The sequence below is a fragment of the Mycetomoellerius zeteki genome, unplaced genomic scaffold (assembly GCF_001594055.1).
Source record: "Mycetomoellerius zeteki isolate Tzet28-1 unplaced genomic scaffold, Tzet1.0 scaffold407, whole genome shotgun sequence".
Taxonomy (NCBI): domain Eukaryota; kingdom Metazoa; phylum Arthropoda; class Insecta; order Hymenoptera; family Formicidae; genus Mycetomoellerius; species Mycetomoellerius zeteki.
Genome location: NW_017257400.1, coordinates 931,636 through 957,717, shown reverse-complemented (window position 1 = coordinate 957,717; position 26,082 = coordinate 931,636). Strand labels below are relative to the sequence as shown.

General features: G+C 33.4%; 3 protein-coding genes across 6 annotated transcripts; 2 read left to right on the top strand and 1 right to left on the bottom strand.

Annotated features, from left to right (window-relative positions):
• Positions 1-1,843: 1,843 nt before the first annotated feature.
• On the top strand, positions 1,844-13,368 carry LOC108726248 (uncharacterized). Of its 4 annotated transcripts, none has more exons than XM_018453704.1 (3): positions 6,103-6,149; positions 11,275-11,569; positions 12,208-13,368. In XM_018453704.1, the coding sequence occupies exons 2-3, from the start codon at positions 11,493-11,495 to the stop codon at positions 12,551-12,553; spliced, it is 423 nt and encodes a 140-aa protein (XP_018309206.1). In that variant the 5' UTR covers positions 6,103-6,149; positions 11,275-11,492; the 3' UTR covers positions 12,554-13,368. The 4 variants fall into 4 exon arrangements, with proteins under 4 accessions (XP_018309205.1, XP_018309204.1, XP_018309206.1 ...); XM_018453705.1 differs by having other exon boundaries at positions 6,113-6,149; positions 11,459-11,569; XM_018453703.1 differs by lacking the exons at positions 6,103-6,149; positions 11,275-11,569 and adding an exon at positions 1,844-2,149.
• Positions 13,369-13,892: 524 nt separating this feature from the next.
• alpha-Man-Ib (alpha-Mannosidase class I b) lies at positions 13,893-17,558 on the bottom strand. The gene is made up of 11 exons (XM_018453701.1): positions 17,250-17,558; positions 16,968-17,138; positions 16,745-16,898; positions 16,477-16,662; positions 16,240-16,388; positions 15,956-16,144; positions 15,704-15,891; positions 15,494-15,620; positions 15,098-15,262; positions 14,846-14,995; positions 13,893-14,780 (listed from the first exon to the last, which is right to left on the bottom strand). Exons 1-11 carry the CDS (start codon positions 17,346-17,348, stop codon positions 14,562-14,564), a joined length of 1,797 nt encoding a protein of 598 aa, XP_018309203.1. The 5' UTR covers positions 17,349-17,558; the 3' UTR covers positions 13,893-14,561.
• Positions 17,559-18,835: 1,277 nt separating this feature from the next.
• On the top strand, positions 18,836-21,112 carry Cypl (peptidyl-prolyl cis-trans isomerase-like 1 Cypl). Its single transcript, XM_018453717.1, has 5 exons — positions 18,836-19,097; positions 19,168-19,301; positions 19,485-19,574; positions 20,733-20,840; positions 20,940-21,112. Exons 1-5 carry the CDS (start codon positions 19,027-19,029, stop codon positions 21,053-21,055), a joined length of 519 nt encoding a protein of 172 aa, XP_018309219.1. The 5' UTR covers positions 18,836-19,026; the 3' UTR covers positions 21,056-21,112.
• The last annotated feature ends 4,970 nt before the right edge of the window (positions 21,113-26,082 follow it).

The following is a 26,082-nucleotide window of genomic DNA, read 5'->3' as shown; positions in this document are numbered from 1 at the left end:
AAAATATTATTAAAATGTTATATTTAAGAAATGTTATATTCTGAGAATATGCCTAAAATATTATTTAATATTAAATAATATTATGCGCTTATAGGGTTGGAGCCATTTAAAGAAGTTTTTCTTTTTTTTGTCATTTGTAGCTGAAATTGCAAAATATATAAAATTATTATAGACATAATTTTTTTAGCATGTTTCCCGTACTTTCAGATAAAAAAATTAATTTTAGTGAGAAAAATTTTTATTTTTAAGTACCTAAAAATGAAAAATTATATCTACTTTTAAAAATCTGAAAAAATTATCAAAAATACTCTATGGAATATGGTATCATAAGGGAAATTGGAATTGTAATGATCCACTAGTAAATAAATATTTTTTTCAAAAAATTAAAATTTCGATTCCAAAATTTCCTTTTTAGTATTATAATCTACACATATTAGAATATTTTTGAGAATTATTTTAGATTTTTAAAAGAGAATATAATTTCTCTTTTTTTAGGCAGACTCTTGATACATGGAATACGTCATATATACATATTTTACCACTGTGTCATAATTGTTGTTTTGCTTTATGATAAATAGATGTTGATAAGCTCAATATGTTAATATGAATGACTATGCAAATGTATATAAGATTAAATACTTCACTGATGTCTGTCTTATTATTAAAAAGTAATAAATAATATCCGTTTTCACACACACATCTAATGTTTTTATATTCGCAAATAACGAACAGATATACATATAAATATACAAATTTATACTTTTTATTTAATCTCATCTATCGTATAATCGTACACTGAATTTATATTAGCGAAATTTTAGAAAATAATGAATCTTTTCCAGAGAGATCCTTCTAAAGGATATGATTCTCTATCCGCTCTTTCGTATCGTGACTCTTGGAAATTGTGGCTTTTCGACCCATTCACAGATGACCGGACGGCTCTCGATAGGCGGCAAACAACAAAGGACCCTAGAAGAAGTCTGTAGAAGGCACTAGAAGGGGCAGCGACAGACCCTCTCCGATCTCCAAACGTGACGCATGATGCGTGCAAGTGCGACGAAAACAAATTGTTTGTGTTAGATAGTTGACACTCGCAGACTTTTAATCTCGATCGGTTTACTGTTCGGTGCTACTGCAGATAGTGACAAATATATAATTATCTTGTGCTGAGAAGAATTGTTCAAGTGAAACCAAATTGAAATCATACATTTAATTTCGTGTTGCTTTTCGCAAATAAATATTACTTAAGAATATTATCACGTATGTCTGTATGTCTATAAATTCGTATAAAGTTAATTGAAGTATAACCGATTCTCTCGATCTTTTCCTAGATTGCATTATATTAGAAGAATGTAATCAATTGATTTAATATTGGAACGATCTTTCAATGTGAAATTATGAAATTACGGTCCAAAAATGCGTGCCTGTTGGAATAATTAGGATATGTTTCACCGACGATTCCAGGAAAATCTTTTAACTAATCAGTAAACAGTAACAAACGAAGAAAGGAATCACAAGAAAAGGATATTATTTATAGATGTATATCTAGGATATCTGAAGGAAGGATTCCTGTGGGGTCACAGGGTGGTCACGAAGCGCGAGGCACAAATAAACAAAGGTCATCAGTTGTTTGTAGATCGTCAATACGTAGAGTGCAGTCAGAATTCAGTCGCGCGCGTTATAAGCCTGTTTCTTCGCTCATGCAGCAATTTGTCGATTAATATTATTACGTAATTGCAATGCAGTCTCGAAGCATCGACATCACCGATATCGTGAAGATTTGATTGTATTTCTTCCGAGATCTCGAAATTTTCCGCACAATTAATCACCTTGACGAAGATGACGTTACGTATCGTCTGCGGTTACATGTGATTTCTTTCTTTGTCAGCGAGGAACATTGGGGCTTACCGCGTGTGGGCCGTGCGGCGACAAATTCCAGCCGACAGCGTGGGACGATCGGCTTGAAACAAGAGGGAACCGCGTCGACCACGTGACGGCATAAAGTGCAAGACGCCGGCGCGGTGTAATCATTTCGTTCCGGCGATATGACAGGCGGGAGGATGGGAGCAGAAGGAGACCCGACGACAATAATCGTCTACGCGGATGTTTACACGCAGGAAACGCCGAGCACGTCCGAGCATGAGCTCAGGTGAGTGTGTGACGTGTGTGCGTGCGTGTGTGCGTCCGCGGATAGACAGATGCGTGCGTACGCGACAAACGTGCGTGATGTTACGCGTTCGTTACGTCGAGGTTACGTCGAACTTCCCGACGTACGTATCGCTCATCATTACCCTGTGCTGTCATTTGCCAAGGAAAAACGGTCACTGACCGGCGAAAGACATGGGTAAAAACAAGAATGGACCGCCTAATTAATTAAAGGTGCATAGAAAATTATATTAATTGTTCAACGTTCCTTCTTTTATTTCGTACGTTACATTTCAAAGTGAAAGGATAAGGCAAAGACGATTTGAAACGTATCACTGATTAAACCATTAAACCTTGCTCTTCTCTCGTTTCTTCTTAGATAAATACTCGCTGATTGAAATAATAAACGAAAAGAAAACAATATAAGAACTGCGTGCGGAATGATTCGAAATGAAAGTTGAAATAAAAATTCGATAAAAATGTGACTTTTCATTGACTAGAATACTAGATTGTTCCTTTTGTAAATATGAGCGGAAGAGAATTTATAATTTTTTAGCAAGCGTCTGCGAAACTTTACTTCGGTTCCAAAGGTCTAATGGACGCAATGCACATACAAAAGTTTTCTGTCACGGTCTGTTTGACATTCGTGGTACATACGATTCGCACATGAGCCGGCACCGTGCAACGTGATGTGCAACGTCGCGGTACACACCTTAACATTAAATATCCCGTCCTTCCTTTTGTATACCGATATCTCGTCCTCGGCGGGTAGCTTTGAGTGCCGGGGTAGTGTTATGTGTCTCCTGGACACTCGCGTAACTCGACACGTGCTAACTCGGCGACGAAATGCGCGAATTTTCCGAGAAACTAATGCTTGCACAGCGCAAATGGATCCTCTCACACACGTGCCAAAATGACGCAAGAAATTAGTTTAGCGCACGTTGAAATAGCAGGCTTAAACGGAGTTGTCAGAATCGCGTATCTAAATGTGGCAATGGTGATTCGCCACGCAGAAAGCCGGGAATTTCTGCACGCGAACGTGAACGCTAACAAATAGCGGCTATTATAATTTGTACGGAATATATTCTTTGGGAGACGTTGGCACAGGAGTTCCAATTTTTTTATCCTCGCACGCTTCTCTCGCTTGCTTGAGAACCGGTTTCATATCGACCACGTTTACATGCGCGTCTCAAAAAGGAGACGCAGACGTGAACCGAGAAAGGAGCGTGAGGTACCTTTCGACGAAGCGCAAACACTTTATTTGATATTCGGCAGCGTGAGGAAAGGAAACGGAGAAATCCCGGCGCGAAACGTGCCAGAGAATCGGATGTAATCGAAGAATCTGACTAATAAAATTGCAACGGTTTGTAAATAAGCATATGCAGTGTATTTGATATGTTACGGTACGTGAATCTGCTGTTCTCGCCATCTGCTCGATTGTGATTTCCACGTAATTCCCACGCAATTTTCAATCAATTAAGATCACGGAAGGTTTTGTATCATGCCAGGGTTAAATGCTCGTTATACACCAATAAAGCGCGTATTTAAAGAGAGGATTATCTGTTGCAAACAGTTGCAAACGAAACTTTAGTGCGTCGCGATTAATTTATTGCTTTAGCCGTTAAAAAAATACAATGTTTTCGGAAAAGTATCAGAAGTCGTATGATTATCGTAAACAAAAAACCATGGAAATGAAAAACGAGAAATCTATTTGGAAAGTCGAGAAAAAAAGCCTCTTTGAGTAAGTTTGCTTTTAAGTACGCATATTTTTATTCGGCCTACTCGAATCCACTTTTATCGCGCGCTTTTAATTGCGTGACTCGTAAATCGCAGTTTATCGCGTTTAACGCAATCAGCGTCAAATATTTGACAATTCGTTGCATCAAGAGATGTTTACGCGAAAAGATCAAATTCTAGCAGGAGTAAACTGTTGCAAAACAGATTTGATCCAATGATTCTATTTAAAGCGACCAGTTCGCCTTGATCGTGACTATAATTATACATGCCAATCTTTTTGCTAAACTGCAAAGGCACAAGAACCTAATCAGAATGTCATATTTTTATAAATACTCATTTGGAAATGCATTTATTCTACATAAAGTTGCGAGGTTTATTCCGATTTTCGTATTATTCAAAGAACAGAAATACTCACCGAGTGCCCTTTGCTCGATTTATGTTAAAATATGCTCTGTTGAACCGACAATCTACATCGTGGTACTGCGTAATCTACATAGCGAATAATCTACACTGGTGAGCCATATTGAAAAATACTTCATTTAATTTCCTTTCGAAATGTTTCATAAAATATATATGCACGGAAAGAATTATTTTGCTGCAGTATTTAAAAATTTAATCTAGATCTGAAAATAATTTTGTTGGACCGTCAAAATAATTATGTATAGGACGTTCAAACGTAATGAGAAGTACTGCAAAAAGTTTTGACATTCAAGCAACCAGCTTGGGCGTTCTACATAATTTTGGTGATCTAATAAAATTATTTTCAGATGTGGTAAATTTTAGATATTTTGACAAAATCGTTCTCTTTCCATATTGTTCACGTTAATAAAATTGCTCTGATTCGGAAACAAACAACTGAATGAAACGTAACAAAATTGATTGAATGTTTTCATGCACCGGATTGAGATACATGATAGTGCAAATACGAACAATTAGATGTACACTACTCATCATTAACGGTTTGAATGCTATTAGAGATACGGTGTAATAACTGTGTATAATAATAGGCAATTGTATTTCTCCGTTCTACGCATCGTCAACAAGAAGTCAATTAAAGACCAGTGATGATACATTTCTTCGAAATTATCTTAATTTATTTACCATACCGTTAGCACGTGCGATCTCTTTCGTTAGACTTTCGCGAAGTTAATTAACACACAAGCTGTACAATCAACGTGTTAAATCCACGCAGACATCATCGCTCAATCCTCTCCCGTATCCTTCACCGTCTGCGTCATGCATTACGATATATACGCACATTCACATATTCATTGCATGCCTGTACAGTTACTCGTACCGTGACACACAAAGCTGAATCTTTCTCTGTTTTTAGTTGATAGTTGCTTATTGTCGGTATCGCACGAATTTTTTCCGTGCAGTTTCCACGTGGATTTTTCGCGGGAGTGAGATCGCGGAAGATTAAGTAATGCATCGTGCGATGACGGGGCTAAATACTCGACGTGCGTTAAGAAGGCGTGAAATTAAAGACACGCATATTTGTTGAACGCGCAGTGTGATATGATAAGACCACGGTGCTCGTAACGATTTTTGATTAGTCCATACCCGTCGAAATATGTTCGGCCACGGTAAATCGCGCAAACATAAAAAAGAGACTAACAGCAAGAAACATCACGTTCGCAACTGGATGCACTCGAAGAAAAAGAAAAAGAATGAGGCTAACCTCTTTGCGTAAGTCTGATTTTTTTTTTTTTATTTAACTCTATTCGTTACGACGGTCGTTCTCGCGTTTCGCAATCCGGAGTTCTTTCGTCGAGCTCCAGAAAACTGTGAAAACTGCAAGAAATAACAGGACCCTGCTATTATTATTATTTCGGTGACTTCGATCTTCCGCGATGTGGAAAATTTGGAGCAAATGTCAGCCTAACGTCATTCGTCGCGTTTCCATTGTCACGAATCGGCGCTCCGGAGAACCGTTTTCGTATGTTTTTCCACATCGATGTCTCGATGATTTTCAATTCACGCGGCAGCTCCACCGAGCTCCACGCTCCACGCGTCCCTTGTCCTGCATAGCGTGCGCGCGCGTATTATACGTGCGTGCACACGCATCTCCTGCGTGAGCATGACGACGAAATCGTTCGAGATGCCTTTGTGGCTGTGCAGTTACGATCGTATCCGTCATCGATCGCGGCGATCGCGACCGTACCAACGGCAAGAGTGAAGCTCTTTAACAATACTCGTGTTACCGCCAACGGTGCCAGCGGAACGATGCGCTTTAAAAATCCGTTGTGGCAGCAAGGAAGCTACGAGTAAGTAAGTCGAGAGGGAAAAAAGTTTTTTTTCGGTGTGAATGGATTGTAGTTGTAGGTTAAGCTGCCCTTTGCTCATCCTGTAATCCTATCACGTGTTCTCTCCCGGTTGGACATGGTTGAATTCTTTCGGTAGCTCGCAGAAACGACCGGCTCGCACTGGCGCCGGCGAGTAAAAACTTGGTACCATCTACAAAGTCTACTCCCCTAATCGTGTCGTCTATTCACAATTTATTATTCTAAGAAATCCTACGTTTATTCTCTGTTTTATTGATGATAATGTTTGTAATGTTTTTTATTTACAGTCACAAAATTTGAATTATTGGCTAATTGTTAGAACTAAAACTTACACTAAATGTTTTTAAATTAATTGACTAAATTAATTAATTATAGTGTAATTAAATTTAGTTGATTTAAATATTTAATTACTGTGTGTGGAAATAAATTAACACAACTATAAAAAGGCTATAAGACATCTAGTTAATTAAATTTAATTAATTAAATGTCTTGGTCCACAGCAGCCTTTTCATTTTTGTTTTTGTTAATTATTTGCAATAATTAAAAATCTAGATATATTGTATTATTTGTTCGCACGTTAAATAAATTATGTCAAAAATAAAGATTGAAAATGTCATTATTATTATTTATTATGTAAAAAATTAAAATAATTTAGCAAATGAATAGACGATAAGATTAATGACTTTGAACAAGGATTAATTAGGCCGACAGAATAGTGTGACAATTTTCTTTGAATTCCGTGCTTCGATCAATACCGTACAAAGGTTGGTATTTGTAAATACTCCATGAGAGGAATCGTAAATGTGATCTGATGATCGGATTCAGTGATTTCAAAACTCTATTAAAAGGAATCTACTTCGGGGTCGCCTACTTTCTCTCCAATGACCATTTTTTCGTGCACGCACACATTCACCGAATATAACTTCACAAAATGTTATGTAACAATTATAATAAATATAAAAATAAATTGATGAGAGTCACTTTTCCAAGTTTATTAGAATTTACTAGAATTCCCTTTTCTAATTATAATTTTTACTATAAGTCTATTCTTAATTAAAATAGCAAGAATTTCTAATCTTCAAATGTAACGAATGACTTACAATTTTTTATACTTTATCCTATTTTTTCTTTTTTCTATAAAATAATAATTTTAATCTTTTTTGTTGCATTTAGCACTTAATTACTTGTTTCTTTTTCTACAAATATAAAAATTATGCCCGAATACTGCTTAAATGCAAAATGTGTTACTTTTTTAATTAATGCCAGATGCAAAATGCAAAATAATCAGAAATATTTTTTAATTAATCTTTAATTTTGGTAGTTAGTAACTAAATTTCGTACAACGTTAATTAATTAATTTTAAACTCAGTTGATTAATTTTTTTCTGAAATTCGATCGTTTTTGGTATTTTATGTCGTATGTGTGCAACCTCTATATACGGCACTGCCGTATAACACGTGTAAAGCTCAGCCAAGGGTGGGATAACGTTCTCAGGGTTCAGGTCGAACAGTTTCACGACGACCGTTGACGGTGCACGGTTGCAGCACTCGTTTTGCAGTACCGGTATGCGTTTCTCAGAGTCAGCGTTTTGATTCAAATTTTCGGTTACGTGCAATCTAATGCTCTCGGTTTCGGTCGTTTCCATGTGGACGAGTGATATAACAATTATTAAAAATATTTTACATGCATACTAAATGGAAAAATGGTCACCTGTGACATTATACATTTGGAGCACGTATGGAATCATGCCGTCATTAATTTATCATCATTCATTTCATATTAATTTAATTAATTATCTTCCAAGTCGACTAATTTTTATCATTAATATTCTAATCATTAGAAAATAAATTGCAAGCTAGAAAATAAGTGTGATGCAATTATACACGCACTGAAAAAAATTGTTCATTTGATTAGATTAATTTAGCTCGTCTTTATTTCTTTCGAAGAATTATGTATTTAATTAAATCAGACATATTGTAGATAGGCTTATATACATACATATATTCTCCAACGAAAAAGATAAAGACAACTAAATTAATTTAGTCAAATAAACAATTTTTTTCAATGCAGAATAACATTCTTAGCCCAGGAAAATTCTCGGAAACTTTGGAAGAAAAAATAATTTTTATTTTCGGTTCTTTTCATTGCTATATTTTTCCGATTTTTTTTCTTTTAACAATTTCAACATTATTGTCCTTATTTGTCAATGATTTTAAAACTTTTAAGATTTCTTTCACATGTAAGTGTTCTAATAAGTAATTCAACAATAAAATTCGTTATCGTGATCATTTATGAGATTTCTGTTAATTTATGAATTAATTTCTTTCTGTTAAATGTTAATAAAAAAACAAGCCAATTAAGTGACGAGTAATGCTAGACATATTGAATAAAATAAGAAATACAAAATTGAACATAAGGAGTTAATCGAGGAGTTAATATTATTAGGCATAAAACCAGAGGCGGAGGATTTTTCCTACTCTGGCTTTTTCTTAACTCCTTATCTTTAATTCCACTTCCCTTATTTTGTTCACTATGTCTGAGCTTTTACTTTATTAAACAGAAAATGCTTGTTTTGTGTATGTGTATTCTGAAAGATGTGTTAACAAGTGTGTCTATGTTATAGGATAGGAAAGGGAAATTTATTAAGTAACGGAATTATTAGTTCAAGCATAATAAAGATGTATAAAAAATACTCTTTTGTTTAAAAATAGAAAGAATATGTATTCTGTACGTTATCGCGAAGTTTTGTACCTTATTATCACAAAAGTTTTTATGACAGAACTTGCACTTATAGTATGAACGACATTAAAAATTAAGTAAAAATATATTATTTGCTGACTATTTTCAATTTCAGTCTCGGAATAACTTTTTTTTTTAATTTTTCTATATTTTTCGGAAAAAATCAGGTTCTTTTCCTTGATTTTATTTTTTCAGAAAGAACGATTTTGCTAAATCTAAAAAATTCGCTAGATTCGAAAATAATTTTATTAGCTTATCAAAATTTTATTAGCTTATCAAAAAAGTTACATAGGAATCTCAAGCATAATAATAATAATGAATGATGCTGCAAAAAGTTTTGACATTTTAGCAATCAGTTTGAATGTCCTACGTATATAATTACTTCGATGATCGAATAAAATTAGATCGAGTTAAATTTTTAGATACTATTCAACAAAACCTTTTCATGTAAGCGAAATTAGTCTGAGTTAATCGAAGTTAGTCTGACAAACTCGGAGCCCATTGTTAAAAATAACAGAAAATTGGACTTTTGTATTATTGTGTTATGGACTTGATTACTGTTACAGCTGTTTGTATTTCATCACGAATATGTTGTATGCATAGTATAATGTATCTATTTGATGTATACGATTACATGTATTCCAAAAGCATTGTAGTTAGTACATTTTCGCATTTTGTTCGTCGAAAATTCCATTCTACGTTGGAACTTAATTACCGGTTTTTTAATTTAATTCACGCGATTTTTGTCAGTGGAGCTGTAATTGTATGCACGTCACACACTACTGAGTCTCACCTTGACTTTGTGCTCGCAGACTTTTTCTAAGAGCAAATTCATGTATTAATAAAACGTAGAACGTAATAAAAGAACGCGAAAGATCGTATTAGAAATTTTTATGAAATTATATTATCATCATTGTTCACTATTAATTATATTATCGTTGTTTGATATTGAACTTCGATTTTTCAAATAATTATGTAAAAATAGATAATTAAAAATTCTGCAGCATGAAAACGTTTTATTTATCACTTTAACATATCTCAATACACTGAGACATTAAAATAATTGTGCTATATTTATTCGAGCATTTTCATAATTTTCATCATTATTTTTGTCTTTTTATGTAATATTGTTTAATTATTTCATGAATATAACTGCAATTCAAAAAAAAATTGTGTACGAAAAAAATCGCGTTCTTATGCTCCATCAATCAATGTAGAAAAACCTGGCGCGTGATCGTAATTCTATTGTCATCTACGCACGAAGAAACGAAGGTTACGCATTGACTACGAAATAGCTTTTGTATTGATACGAAATATTTCAGCTGCTTCGTAGCACAGCTGTAGTTTTCTCTCTAAGTTGACCTAGGCGAATACAATTGATGGGGAGGGTAGGCCTAGAATCCCTAATATTGTATAGCTAAAACTTATCGTTTGACAACGTCACATGGGATTTTCCTATCCTTTCTTAAATCAAAGGACGATTTCCCTGTCCAGTCATATGTATACATTTAAAAAAAATCATAAGTTTTCTGGCGATTTATTGACTTTCTTATATGGAGAAAATTTTTTCTTAGAGTTTACCCTGAAAATATGATAGTCGTGGGACAACATTGTATTTCGAGGAATTTCAATGTAAATCTCTTTCATTCATTAATAAAACTACAATAAAGTATAAAATAAATTTGATTAATTTTATTGAAGTGCATAGTAAAAATCTTTAAAATATTGTATTCTACCACAACTACTATATTTTCAGGATAAATTTTAAAAGATAATTCTCTCCGTGTAGTAATTAATTGTAATAAATAGCTAAAACTTGTGTATTTTTATAGAAAAGGTGATTCAAATGAGTTGTAAGTTCTAAATATATAAGATATCTTTTATATGAAATTAATGATAAAAGAAATATAAGAAAAAGAAAGCATATTGTTCTGAACGGAGTCTGTAATAATTATTTTAAAACGAGGCTAAAATATTTTAAAGTGGCTTTAGGTTTTATTTTATAATTTTTTTTCGGAAAAAAGAAAAAGATGAATTTGAGGTAAACATTCGAGAGCAGTTAATTATGTTCAGTCATTAATTAAATTTTGATCGACAATACGATACGCATAGATCTAGTTAACGTTCATTAGCTTTTATTAGCTGACAGAATGTCGACGGTATTCAGTCCGCTAACGCACTCCACGTGCTCGAGACTTGATCAATTGGGACGTAATCGGCGCGAGCGATGTACCAGATGCGACACAGATTATATACGTAATCGTAATAAGTCTTTTATGACAGAAGATTTCTATGATTGTTTACACAAAATCGCGCATATCAACAAGCATATATTTAGAACATCGACTCATGAGCATACATTTAATAGCCCAGGATGTTCCACAAGGAGAAGCCGATTCCTCCTGCAGTTGCTTTGTATGTTTAGAAAACCAGTGAGAATGCGAAAGGTGATTAGATTATATGGTCTAGATAAAAGTTACATCATGCCGACTGTGTAGGAGTGTGACAGGAGTATAGTGTTTCAAATATAAAGTGCTGCGGTAAAATTACAGACATTTCACGTGACGAAAGTTGGACTTGCGAAATATGAAGCAAGTGTCATTTTATTCCACCCTAACCGCGGAGGAAAGGACTCGAACGCACCCTTGCAAGAAGACTAGGTGGTAGGTTCTTTCTTCCCGAGAATCCCGAAAGTGTAATCTCTTCCCGAATTCCCGTATTCCCGTAATATTTCGAAGAGATATTCTTCTTTATCTATCATTTATCTAACTGTAGCCCAGAGCATGTACATAAGCTTATTCAAATGAAACATGTTCTCTAAAAACCTAACATATTAAATTATATTTTATATCTATATATATATATATAAATTCTTAATAATCGAATGTATATGTATATATTTCTTATACACAGATATATTTCTAATAATTAAAAAACTTCAGTATATTGAAAAAAGTCTGGTAATAATAATCAAGCCTAAATGATAGCTACTAAACCTTTGAAATAATTTCATTCAAATGTTCGGTTAATGTAACTAAAATTAATTTTTACTATTATTATGATTGATTACTTTTACTATGTTTGGTAATATTTATCAAATGTGACACTAATGTGGCGAATAAAATACATTTGGTAGCTTTTTACCAGTCTTTCTTTAATGTACAAATAGTGATCTGATTCGCTTTTGTAGAACTTCAAAAAATGAATTAATCTTTAATTAATGTTCTCAATTTGAGTATTTCTTTCTAGTCCTTAGCAAAATGAATTAGACTGTATTAAAAATAAATCCCGTTTGTTTCAGTGTGATAATGTCCTCTGACGACCAATCGTCTCCAGCGCAGGCATCGATATCCACAACGAGTTTCGATGTGCTGGACAACGCAAGATTGGAGAAGATTAATATAACTCCCATAATATCACAACCAACAAAATCCGTAATTTCACCGACCACGAACACCGATGCCGATGCGATAGAGGAAGCAGTGTCAATCGTGCAGACGACATTACCCATGCCGGAATTGCAACCGAAAGTCGAGAAGAACGGTATCGAGATGAAGACAAAGAAATCTTCTGACGAGCCAAACGATGACTGTCTGATCAATTGCATTTATTATACACAACAGTGTTGCGACTGTACGATAGTTTGAGATCGTTCAACGCTTCTAGCTAGATAATGCCGAAGAAACAGCGCCTTGCGAGTACTCTGATCAATTTTGGGGTTTCAAGATGCCGCTCTTCGACGAAAAATTTAGGAATTGACATTGCAATAAGTATGGCGCGCCACTAGAATACTTTGTGATACTCATGAGAAGTATATAATAGAAAAAAATTCTATGGGATATGGCGTGTAGAAAATTTTGTGAATATGTACGAATGAATGTGTGATATTCATAATTATATACATATAATTTTTGATACTGCCGTTATTTAATCGAGCAGTGACAATACGATTAAAGACGATTAATAACAAACACATGGGTAACTAATTAATTTATATTTTTGGAATATATTTCTCTGTATGCAGAGAAAGTTGTACTTGTAATTTATGCAAATATTCACTGCCATAACGTGGTTAAAAACTGTATCGAAAGACAATCGCAAGTCAATTATTAGTCCGTAAGCATTTCCTTGAAATATGTTATAAGCAAGTTATTTGCTATACCATTACATGTCTTCCTAACTCTGACATTAATGTTAATGTCAATGATGCGCACAGTATTAATTGTGACAGTCGTTTAGACATTTATATTTGTTTGCAATTTTGTAAATTTACGAGCTAAGAAAACGGATCTGTAATGATGTAGGAAAGGTAGATCTATTTGGAAACGAAAGTAACATAAATAATATCAAATTTCCGACATTGATATAAGGATGCATTTATTACAAACGAAGAGTAACCTGAGAAGTTCTTGTTTTCTTTTAATGTATAGAGTAGCTAAAAATAGTAGATAATATTTCTAGAACGCAGTTGATTAAATCGAATTTTGTTTTACAATCTTTCTCTCTGTCTTTATATTTATTTAATCTAACTATATATTACCTGATAATATATAACAATATGTTATGTTTTCTCAAAAGATTATTATACACGGATAAAATTATTAAAAACATAGCTTGCAGATGATTAAATATTTTTAAATCAGTGTTTTTTATGTTTTACAATATCATGATTATATGAATTTAATCACTATCGATTTAATCACTATCGCGCCATTCCAATGATACAGGAATTGCAGACATTTCCCAAATATTTCATATAAATATTTATATAAATATAAATATCATATAAGTATTTATATTTTGATATAATAATCGGAGACTGCAAGTATACTGTGTAATTTATTCAAATTTATTCATAGATGAGGACTAGATTAGTTTTGTAATGTTACAACGTATGAATTTAATGTGTGTGAAGGTAAAACTAAATAATAATATTCATTTTTTTAATATGTTATGGATACCATATCTCCTAAAAATGACGTTCTAGACAACTGAAGTTCTCAAAAGTAAAATTTCAAAAAACAGGTAAGTACAATAAGTGCTGAAAATCTTTTTATACTAAAAAATCAAGTTACATATTCTCAAAAGTGTGGTAATTGAAAATCTAAAATATTAATAGTACCTATTATTCGACATTATAGGCAGGTTCGATACTTTGATAGGCGCAGCTAATGTTGCATATTTGTTTATTACTTGAAATCGTATTTTGTCAATGATAAAGCAAGTTAATCTGCAATTACTTATAATCTTCAGAATCGAAAACGATGGAAAAATAATTTCCATCGTTTTATTTTTCTTCTAAACTAAACTAACTTTTTTCGTTCTAATTTTATTATTCATAATTGTTACATAATTGCACGGCAATCTATAAAGTGAGGAAATGAGAAAAAAAACATTTCCATTTCGTGCATATATCAGATAAATAGAATAAAAACTAAGGAGGAATTTTACGTGACCTTAGAATAGCAGAATTGACTGTACTGTTTTATTCTATAAGTGATTTTTTTCTAGAAGAGAGTCCCACAATTAATGAAGGAAGTGTTCGGAAAGTTTCATTAAAAACATTATGACGGATAAATGGACATTTAAAAAATAATTCTATAAAATAAGTGCAAAAACTTGAGAACTCGCTAGCGTAATTTTGCTTCTATTGCGTTACGATTCGTATATAGGTAATGGATGACCCTCAGAATTAAATACCCACCTATTCAAATCTATCAATTGCCTAGTGTCGTCGAATAACAAATACAAATATTTTAAAGTTTCAGCGAACCAGAAACTTTCCGTCATATCCTGCTGACGGGTGTTTTGAATATTCCGGACGTTACCGATGCTCGTGTAGCCACCTTCGACTTTGGTATAATTCTCGAAAGCCTGTCGAGACGCGTTTTACATTAGATAAATATAATAAAATTCCAGGAGGTAAATAACACACTCACCTGAAATATCTGCCAGCCCCAATCTTGATAAGTTTTATTCCCCGTAAAATACCACATGTAAAATAGACTCTCGACAAATTCGGGCCTCAATAAATTATGAGCATCATTCGTTTTTACGTACATATCCATTTGATTTTCATCTTCCATTTTCTACAAAACCACAAAACGATTATGAATCCTTTTTTTTCTCTGCTGTTACTGCAGAATCAATGTTTTGTCCTATCTTTTATTAAGAATGTTTTTCGAACTTACTTGTATATTAAAATAAGTAATCTCAGGTGCGAGGAACGTTGGTTGGATTGCATATGTGTGATAACAAGTTCTAACAAGTTCTTCCGCAAGAGTATTATGTTCCGACGGCAATCCATGATGCACACCTAACGCTAAAGTGCCTCCTAAGTAGCATGTGAGATGATCCTACAATATATTTGCACATTTTTAAATTTGTGCAATATTCTAGTTTTAAATGGCCCTTAGATATTCAATATTATTATACAATATTATTAATCGTTTGGATTCTATATTGAACCTCTAAACTGTGTTTTGAATTATTTAAAGGGGCATTAATAATATTGTACAAAATAAAATGCACAATAATACTAAATGTCTAGGGGCCGCTCTCGATTACTTTGTATTTAAGCTATTTACCATTTTCGGTTTAATTTCTTTATTCGCGCCGACTAATTCAGCGATGAATAGATATTTATTGACCGCAGTACGTTTAACGAGATGCTTTTGCGTTCCGGCAATGCCATTCAAGTAATCGTCGCGAAGGCTAAAAATATCAACAACACAGGCCTTAAGTGTTATAAGTCAAAGACTTTTACGATTATAACTTTAATAATGAAATATACTAACTAGTCTACGGTTTTTCCAGTTTGTAACCACTGTTTTAATAAGTATTCATAGTAACTATCACCTCGAGCACCTAATGTAATCGTAGCGTATTCCCGAAATTGTCCGGTATTAGCGTTAATAAAAATTGGGACTAAACCATCATACTTTTCTAATTTATGTACATGTTCGGAAACTCTTGCCGCTGCACTCTGGAAAGATCAAATATTAAATATCCGTTGCAAATTGCCTCAAAAGTCTCGCTTTTAAAATTACCTCAAACTTAAGTTGACCTGTACTACGACTAAGATCGCGAAACTCTAATTGAATGGAAGTAACTTCACTCGTGCTACTGTCAGGACCCCATTTAGGACTATGTGCACTTCTAGTACCAAGATTCACATCAGAATATGGAACACCTGATCTGGTAGAAAATGCTGGCATCATGCGATCACCTAAATCCATCTTGGGCATCATGGATAAATTGATAAATTAATATTTATATTTGAATTCTATAGGATTTTAATTGAGAAACTGAAGTTATTTGGCCCAATACTTACAGCCTTATTTATAAAGAGTATATCACCAGAGAGATGATATGCTGATAGTAAACCACCTAATACCCTAATAGTAACTTCAAATAAATTAACATCTCTATTCATTGTAAACACTAAATTCTCTTCCACCCACTTCCTTGCTCTCGAATATTCTAAAACATTATGTAAGAAAACTCTTTCATGTTTCTTTTTCGCTAATAATGAATATCAATAATTTTAAGGTTTAATTTACATACACACCATCATATAATCCCATTATATATATAGTATCTAATGAATCAACTATAGTAAGGCCTAAACTAAACCATTCGTGATATCTCTTTGATATCGGTTTGACGTTATCGTGACCCCATGCATATCTTTTATATCCATTCCAAGAATGCTTGAAAGCAGCTACGACAGCTTCTTGCTTACTATTTTGAGGACCTAAAAGTCCAAACGTTGTTATCTATGTCTATTTTGCAATCTAATCTAATTATGTCATATCATTTCACAAATCATGATCTACCACTAAATTTCAGGATGTTTGGTCTTGGCTGTGGTGGTTCACCAATTTGATCATCATCAACTTGATTAATTTCTGGTTGAAACTCAGGTTCTTCAATTACTTCACCAGGTCCAGCAGCCTGTTCTTCATTATCTACAACGACTTCATCTACTGCCTGTGAAATAAAAGAGAATTTGATATTTTCATATACGGATTCAAGAGCTTTCTTCGAGACACTTCGTACCTTCTCGTACTTGGCAGTTTCTTGTACAACTTCTACATTACTATAATCTACCTCATTGTTAGAGGTACCAGCTTTGGTTTCGCTAGGCAGGAGATAAAATATTACAAGTAGAACTGTAATTATTGCAAAGTACAGAATATTTCTTTGGAACCTGGACAATTGGTTCCATTGCTGAAAGAGAGACAAGTAGCTGAATAAAAAAGATAACTGTACGGCAATCCAAGTCGTACAGACTCAAAATAACAATACGTTCGCGTTATTTTTCGACAAAAATATACGTACCCTCCATAAACTGCGAGAAGTGCTCCGTGCAAATGAACCGCTTTCGTGAATATTCAAACTAATGTAATCTGATTTACCCGAGTCTCTTGGCGAGAACATATTTCTATGCAGGTTAACTCGTTCCGGCACGTATGGGAATTGATTGTGTTGTCAGAACACTTAAAATACAACGCTGCAACAAATCAGTCCAACATGCGGAGGTCCTCATTTATGCGAGTATACATTCAACGCGTTTTTACATTTTCATTAAATTCATATTATTATTGCTTTGTTAACGTGTACCCTGCACATGAAGTAGATGGCGTTCACGTGTTCTCTCTCATGTTGTGTTTGTGTATGTATTGTGTACCAATCTAGGGCCGTATTAAGAGTGAGGGTGCACTGCACCATGGCTTCCAATGCTAAGGCCCAGTTTCACGACTCACGGTTAACTCTTAACCGAGATTCAACTTGTTTCTCATCTCTTTCCAATTCTAAAATTAGTAAGAGACAATGAATAAGTTGAACCTCGGTTAAGAGTTAACCATGAGTTGTGGAACTGGGCCTAATACTCATAGTGAGACCTTATACTTAAGGCTTCCTTAAATTTATCTTTAGATGCTCAGTAGCCAATGAAATAATTCGTAGAGCATCTGAAGATAAATTTAAGGAAGCCTTAAACATAAGGATTTAAGGAAGGATTTAAGGAAGCCTTAACCATAAGGAAGCCTGACTGTGAAACAGGCCTAAGGCCGGAATCAGATTACGCATTGAAGATTGATGTTGAAGATTGAAGATTGAAATTTGACCAATAAGGACAAAGAAATTTTAGCTCCTTTCGTTTCGATTGGTCAAATTTGAATTTTTCAATCTTCAATCTAAATCTTCAAATAGTAGTCTGATTCCGGCCTAAGAGACTCTGGAGTTTTACTTAAGAAGGTTCGCTTGTTAGTTTTTTTATGATGTAGATAAATAACTGTATACAAATAATCCCACAATTTGAGCAATATTGACCGTATAGTTTTCTTGTAATATTATTCTGAAGTTGACTATTTTAAGCATATCGCTTTATGGGAGGCGGTCATTCCGAAGAAGATAATTATCGATTTAATACACACTTAGCCTTAACTTTGAAAAACTAGCATTTGACAGATAAAATCTTATATCTATTTTACATAAAAATGGATAAGAATGGATGGAATAAAAAGAAAATCTTAAGGATTTTAGAAAATATAACATATAGTAGGATAATTAAAATTATGGCGAATCACGATATATATATTTTTGTCACAGTAAATTAAATATATAAAAACTATTTGGTTAAATAAAAGATTGCATTATCGATATACAATTTCACATTATAAATTTTACATAAAAATTAATATGAAATAATGTATATCGATGATGAAATCTTTTATCTATAACCAAATAGTTTTTATTTATTTAACTTTTTGTGACAAATATATATAATTGACAGCTCGTGATTCGCCATAATTCTAATTATACTATTTGTTATATTTTCTAAAAAATCTTTAAAGTTTTTTTAAATACAAAATTTATGAACAGGTAGGGTTTCAGCTTTATCTTTGCACTCGGGTCCCAAAAACTCTTTGTACGACCTTGGTACCATCTGTGTATGCAGAATTCCTGAGAATTCCTAGGTTGTGTCAACACGTTGAAACGATTGCCGGTTCGAACGAAAGATTTTAATGAAATAAACGAAGAAATAAACGCGACAATCGCCAAGTAATTCGTTGTTTAATCAGTTTCAATAAAAGGATCGAAAATACAGACCACAATGTGCCTCGCAAACATATCCGGCGTGCCGGATAAACATTGGCAGCCACCCTTCGTTGTTTTCGAGACCACGTAAGTGTATCGTGTGTTTCCTAACTGAAAAGTCGCTTCCTATGCACCGCTAATCGATTCTAATTCTTAGGATGGGTGAAGTAACCTTCGAGCTATACTGGAAACATGCTCCTATTATGTGTAGAAATTTCGCCGAGCTCACGCGACGTGGGTATTACAATGGCACCAAGTTTCACAGGGTCATCCGCGACTTTATGATTCAAGGTAACGTATTAGAAGAATTAGAATAATTCATTCAAATTACTGTTAAATTCATAAGTCAAATTATAATCAATTTGAGTTATTTTTAATCATTTTTATAAGTCGCCTCTGCTCAGTATGTCATTAATTGTAACGATAACACAAAAGTCTTGCAGAATACTTTATTCTCAATGGTTTCGTTTTTAGGCGGAGATCCCACTGGAACAGGGAAAGGTGGAATGTCCATATATGGCGAATGTTTTGATGATGAGATACATGACGATTTGAAACACACAGGTAATTTTGTGATGAACGATTACGATAAAGCACATTGATAAAAGATTAATAATATGTTGGCTGTGTCCAGCAGAAGAAACAGCTTTGCGGCTATTGTAAGATTCTTTAATATGGTTGGTTTAATTCATTGGGTATTAACTCTGAAATACTATTCATATTTTTCTTATCGCTAACACTACTCTGGATGACAATTCACCGATATTTAATTTAGAATTTTTTCTTAATTTTAGAATTTTTTTACACATTTTTATGCCTACTTTATAAATTGCAAGATGTTAGGATAACTGAAGATTATTTTGGCTGCGTTCCGTTATTCACTGAAAGAACTGAAAATTTATGGTTCACTTATATATGTTGAATTCATAAGTCAAATTATAACCAATGTGAGTTATTTTTAATCATTTCGATAGGTTGCCACTATTCCTATTCAATACGTTGTTAATTTAACTACAACAATGGAGTGTTATAATAGTTTAAAATAATTGAATTAAGCTACTTCAATCTTCTGTCATTAAGATTGATGTCTTATGAAGCCAAACACAGGGTGTCAATGTGTAATAATTTTTTTTATTTGTTCCAAAGTTTTGTACAAACGTTTCGATCCCGTTTCGGATCCTTTTCAATGCTAGTGTACGAATTCATCGAGTTTCCTGACGCACTATATCGTAAACATTTTCTAATTAATCTCACGAATTATAATTGAAAGTTAATTACAATAAGATAAATAATATAAATGATATAGTAGATAAATTTACACAGTTCAAACAAAGAATAAACTTACATGATATTCGTTATGCTAATATAATGCGTGTCATCTATATCAGCTATGAGATACATCTAAATAATATAATGTCAAGTACAAATTCGAAACTACGCGAACGCAAACAAAGCTACTTAACTTAAGAAAGTAAATTTAATCTTATTAAATATTATTTGAAGCTATCAAAATGTTATAATAACAAAAACTATCTCTCTATATTAATCTCAAAAAATGAGTAAAAGTTAATCCATAGTAGTGTTCCAAAGTTAAGGGCAAGTATAATATTAAAGAATCTTACAACAGTTGCAAAATTGCTTTTTCCGTTGAAAAAATGTAACCAGTAATGTTATTTTAACGCAAATACTTAAATTATGTAACATTAAAATTTGTACATGTAGGTGCTGGGATATTATCAATGGCAAATTCTGGGCCAGATACAAACGGATCACAATTCTTTGTAACGCTTGCACCTACTCAATGGCTTGATGGAAAACATACTATATTTGGTAAGTTATAATTTATTACTGACTACACCTAGTGACGTATAACTATCCCTTGTGATATAGTTGATGTAAAATGATTTTATTCTTTTCTTTACTTAACAGGTAGAGTTCATTCTGGTATGACGATAGTGAAAAGAATTGGACTAGTTGAAACGGATAAGAACGATCGACCGGTAGATGATGTTAAAATCGTAAAAGGTTCAGTGAAGAATACGTGAGTTTTTGAAGGAAATCTTATATAAGATGCAAATCACAATTTTTAGAATTGTGAAAGAAAAGACCTTAAATAAATCCTTATATATTTGTATCTCTATTATTTTTTTATTATATAATTATATGTTATGATAGAGTAATAAAGATGGATGTAATAATTAATATGATAATGAAGTTGTAAAAATAGAAATTTTATTTCTTGTAACTTGCAGTCTCCAAATTTATCATAATTAATCATTTACATTTATATTCATATGATATATTATATTTAATTGCTATTCACATATTTATATTCATATAATTATTTAAAACAATTATTAAAAATTAATAATTAATTCGTTAAGAAGAAAAATTTAATATTGCAACTATATTTCCTACATTTCGTGCATCTATTAACTTATAATCGATCCAATGTACTTTTAATATGTTCTAAAAACACGAATAAAATAATATCCGAATAAAAAAGATTTGTGAAAAAGAATCAATTTCCATGCAAGAGGTTACGATGGCGCCATCTATATTGATTTAGCGGCGCAGTTTATCAACTGCTTTGTCGATAGTGCAGTAAAGAGTACTTACTCGCGGGGCTGATCCTGCACTGCATCGATGTATCCAGCGGATCCAGTGTCGCTATAATCGTTTACCTCCATCACTTACTCCACCAATGGACGAAACATTTCGAGGGCAACTGAAGGAAACAGCGTGCGATGCGACCTGAGTACCTATCATGGAACAAGTCAGACGATCGGAATCCATTCCTATTTGTTCCATGATTAGGTGTCCCGATAACTGATCAGTTATCATGCACGACCAGTGAGTTCTATAATATATTGGAGCGCGCCTTCCCTAAACTAAACTATAAAAAAATCGCGGCTCGACAGAGAAAAGGAAGGCAAACAATATTGGTCTTTTTGACTTTCTTCAACTTGTGATAGTAAAACAGAAGAAGAAAAGGAAGGCAAACAATATTGGTCTTTCTGACTTTTCTACTTGTGATAGTAAAACAGACGAAAAAAAGGAAGGCAAACAATATTGGTCTTTTTGACTTTCTTCAACTTGTGATAGTAAAACAGAAGAAGAAAAGGAAGGCAAACAATATTGGTCTTTCTGACTTTTCTACTTGTGATAGTAAAACAGACGAAAAAAAGGAAGGCAAACAATATTGGTCTTTCTGACTTTTTTCTACTTGTGATAATAAAACAGACGAAGAAAAGGAAGGCAAACAATATTGGTCTTTCTGACTTTTTTCTACTTGTGATACTAAAACAGATGAAAAAAAGGAAGGCAAACAATATTGGTCTTTCTGACTTTCTTCTACTTGTGGTAGTAAAACAGATGAAGAAAAGGAAGGCAAACAATATTGGTCTTTCTAGCTTTTTTCTACTTGTGGTAGTAAAACAGACGAAGAAAAGGAAGGCAAACAATATTGGTCTTTCTGACTTTCTTCTACTTGTGATAGTAAAACAGACGAAGAAAAGGAAGGCAAACAATATTGGTCTTTCTGACTTTTCTACTTGTGATAATAAAACAGCATTAGCCAATCAGCAAATTCCTGACAAAGAAGACACTACCAACTTTGCATTAGAATGTCCTTATTTAGGAATTGAGACACCCCTACTCCTCGATGGCGCGCTCCAGTATGTTATAGAGACGACACTAACGATACTTGACCATAATAATGAATGCACTATATACTAGATATTACATCAGGCTTTATCATATTCGTGATATACCACATTTACATGTTCACTATGCACTTGTATGTTGCTTCGCGCACTTCACTTGGCATTCGCGGCAATCTTTGCGTGTGAAATCCATTCTCGAAGAAATACGGAGTAATAGCGTCTGATCTTTTTCAGCTGCAAAAGAAGAGCTAAACTATGCAAGAAATACAACTAAAAAGAGCAAATATCTACTCGGAGTTGGGTCGAATCAGCAAATCGAAAACGCTATAAATTTGATTTGATCCGATCGTTTAAATCGAAGTTATGGTCGCCCGATGAAATATATGAAGTAATGAGAGTCGTGATATCACAGGATATCACAATCGCGATATTCAATACGCGATCACACACTTTAAACGATACTTCCGATCGGTAGCGTGAAATCCACTCGCTAACAGCTCGCGATTTGAAAACGCCATTGGCATGAGGTGGCCTAATTAGTAATTAGGTGGAGAGCATAGACTCTTGTATAATGTATAACACGTATACATAAGATGTAAGAAAGTTAACCATTCAGAGTTCTTTATTTTATGAAAAGGAAGGAATTCTGAAAAAAATTCTTAGAGCTCTATGAGAAGAAAAACAAATTTTGTCTCTTGTTGTTTTTCTGTAACGTTGATAGTATTTGAGTATAAAATTATTAAAGATCAACATTCGACAATTTTTAGTAATTAATATCTCATTAACCATTATGAAAATTGCAAAATGGTAGAAGACTTTTCGACTCAATTTAGTCCGCTCTATCTACAAAAAGCGTTTGGCAAAAGTCTCGTGAGACACCCTGTATATGTTCTAGTTTGAAGTGTTATTTTAACTTTACAACAATAATGATATAATAATAATAATATAATATAATATAATAATATAATAATAATAATAAAACTCTGTGAACATTGAACGTGGGACAATACGCTTCAAAGTCCTGTAGTCTTATATATCATCTTATACGGCTTATATGATTTACAAGTAATATCATAAGGTAAATAAATGTTAATATGGCTCAATTAGAATAAATTAATAAATAAAAGAAGGGCAACGAGCCAATTATAATGTAAGATCTTTAATAAACGTATATATACAAACGTTTCGACACCAATCGGGTCATTTTCAATGTAAAATAACAAACACTCTTACATATATTATCAGAAAATTCGGTCAAATTATATTGTCCAGTGAAAAATTAGTTGAATTCATAAAATGCGGTCCATATGTAAAACTATCAAAAGAGATCACATCTCACTTTTCGCAATTCTACAATCTCAATAATAAATAATACATTAACATTGCGTTATAGATTAAATTATCGATGTACATTTATAGTAATATCATAAGGATCGTTTTGGATCGGTACGAGTGACATCGCCGTTTGAATCTACCCGCGAGATGCCGAATGGTCACGTATCCGGCCGATCCGGCCGGTGCCGCCATCTGGCGTGAAGTTGGCGCGCGCGCTGCCAGTGTCACGGGTCTGGCATGCGTGGAAGTTTCGAAAAAGGATTCGAACGCGCGGCGAGCCGACGAGGTAAGTCAGGTGTAAGTGGTCGCCTCGTCGTCGATCGTCGCGTCGCGCCGCGCTGTGCCGTGCGGATTTAACAACGCGTGCGGGAGTTAACCTGAAAATGGCTGAAACGCGCGACTCGGCACTGGTGTCAGACGCGGTGGCCGGCGCCGCGTCCGGTCAACAACCGATCCCATCGGAATCGGGGGCCCAGGGGGACGAGGACCTGTCCGGTCGTGCTGGTACGTAGAACCCTTCGAAACGGCGTTCCACGGCGCGCTCCAGTTTTCGCGAGCTGTTTTAATTTAAATGCGAGAGCGTCGAGCGTGGCCATGCAACAAGTGGCACGAAGCGCTCTTGCATGCCTGACAGGTGTGTAGCGAGACGCCGCGATTCCCCAACACGTTTTCCCTCGAGACCCGAAAAGTTTCGATCGAAACTAAAAAAATGCTGAAACGATGTTTTTTTTTCAAGTTGAGTTCTGGAGGTTTGACATTTAGACAGAGTTATGATAATGTATAGCTTGCCTTAATCAGTAGCCACTCATTTATCATGTCATTTTCACTTATACATATAAATAGTATTATGCAAACACACACACGAGTAGATATGAAAAATTTATTAAATTCTTTGAAAAATTGTTCGTTTTTGAAACGTAAATATAACGCAAATCTAAATGTAAATCGTTAATTATGAATTATTATAAGAATTTGTTAAATACTGGCACTAATTACACGTGGAAACAAATAATATTTAATGCCGTAATATTAACACAAATTATAAGTGAACAGAGAAATAATATCATTACGTAAATAAATGTAATTGATTTTTATTTCCAATATACTGAATTTGTTATTATTTTTTAAAGAGAAAGAACTTTTCTTTTATAATGTAATTTTCAATGTAAATCGTTAATTACAAGTCATTAATATGTCAAATTTTTTTGTAATATTTTACAATCGTTTATATTCAAGAACAATAAAAATTCAGTTATGTTACGTGTTCTTGGAAATGTAAACGTTTGATTTTTTTTTTTGTAATGAAACAGCAATTTAATTTGCTATTTTATACATTTAAAAATATTAATCTTAATTTAATCTTTTCAACTTTATATTTCCTAGGAGAAGGATGTTGGGCACTGAGTCTCAAATGAGTGCAAATGAATGATGTGTTTAGAAGGCATGAATAGGCATGACTTTCGTCTGAACTTTCGTCTTGCAATTTTTGCTCCATTTTTATTTAACATATGTTAAACGTGACATAATTGATAACGACATTTTTACGGTGTAATGTTTATTTGCAATTTATATGGATATTATTGAGGAACGTTTAACTTTACACCGATTTTAATGCACTTTCGATTTTAGAAAAGCTAAAAATTAGTGATATCTTCTTGATAGGAGATATATCATTTGTAAACATATGGATAGTAGATTGAGAAACGTCTGTTTGAATCAGCCTATGACACTACGAGTGAATGTAATGCATTTGAACGTAATAGATAAAATGCTTCAAAAATTATCAAAAGTTATCAGTGCATTTTTTTTTCAGAAAATTAATAAAATATCTGTATATAATCAAATTTCACTTTTATCCACAATTCTTCATTCTTTTGTAGCACGATTGACATTTTGTATTTTTAATCGAAGAAATTAGGTTTTACTTTTTTATTTATTTTATTTATTTTATACAATTTATGTATTTTTAAATTTTTTATTCTATTAGAGAATGTTGATTTTTGTCATATTTCTTTCTTTATCACGATATTTCTTATGTAGCTTGCGAATTAATTTAAATAGTCTGACCTATC

Bases quoted from the DNA above. Each gene is read 5' to 3' on its own strand.
- alpha-Man-Ib (XM_018453701.1), bottom strand. From the start codon at position 17,348: ATGTTCTCGCCAAGAGACTCGGGTAAATCAGATTACATTAGTTTGAAT. The intron at 16,145-16,239 runs GTAAGTATTGGG...ATGATGCCCAAG, and splicing joins TACTCTTTATAAATAAGGCT to ATGGATTTAGGTGATCGCAT. The intron at 15,263-15,493 runs GTAAATAGCTTA...AATATATTGTAG, and splicing joins AAGAAATTAAACCGAAAATG to GATCATCTCACATGCTACTT.
- Cypl (XM_018453717.1), top strand. From the start codon at position 19,027: ATGTGCCTCGCAAACATATCCGGCGTGCCGGATAAACATTGGCAGCCA. The intron at 19,302-19,484 runs GTAACGTATTAG...TTTCGTTTTTAG, and splicing joins CCGCGACTTTATGATTCAAG to GCGGAGATCCCACTGGAACA. The intron at 19,575-20,732 runs GTAATTTTGTGA...TTGTACATGTAG, and splicing joins TGACGATTTGAAACACACAG to GTGCTGGGATATTATCAATG.
- LOC108726248 (XM_018453702.1), top strand. From the start codon at position 5,456: ATGTTCGGCCACGGTAAATCGCGCAAACATAAAAAAGAGACTAACAGC. The intron at 5,572-12,207 runs GTAAGTCTGATT...CGTTTGTTTCAG, and splicing joins AATGAGGCTAACCTCTTTGC to TGTGATAATGTCCTCTGACG.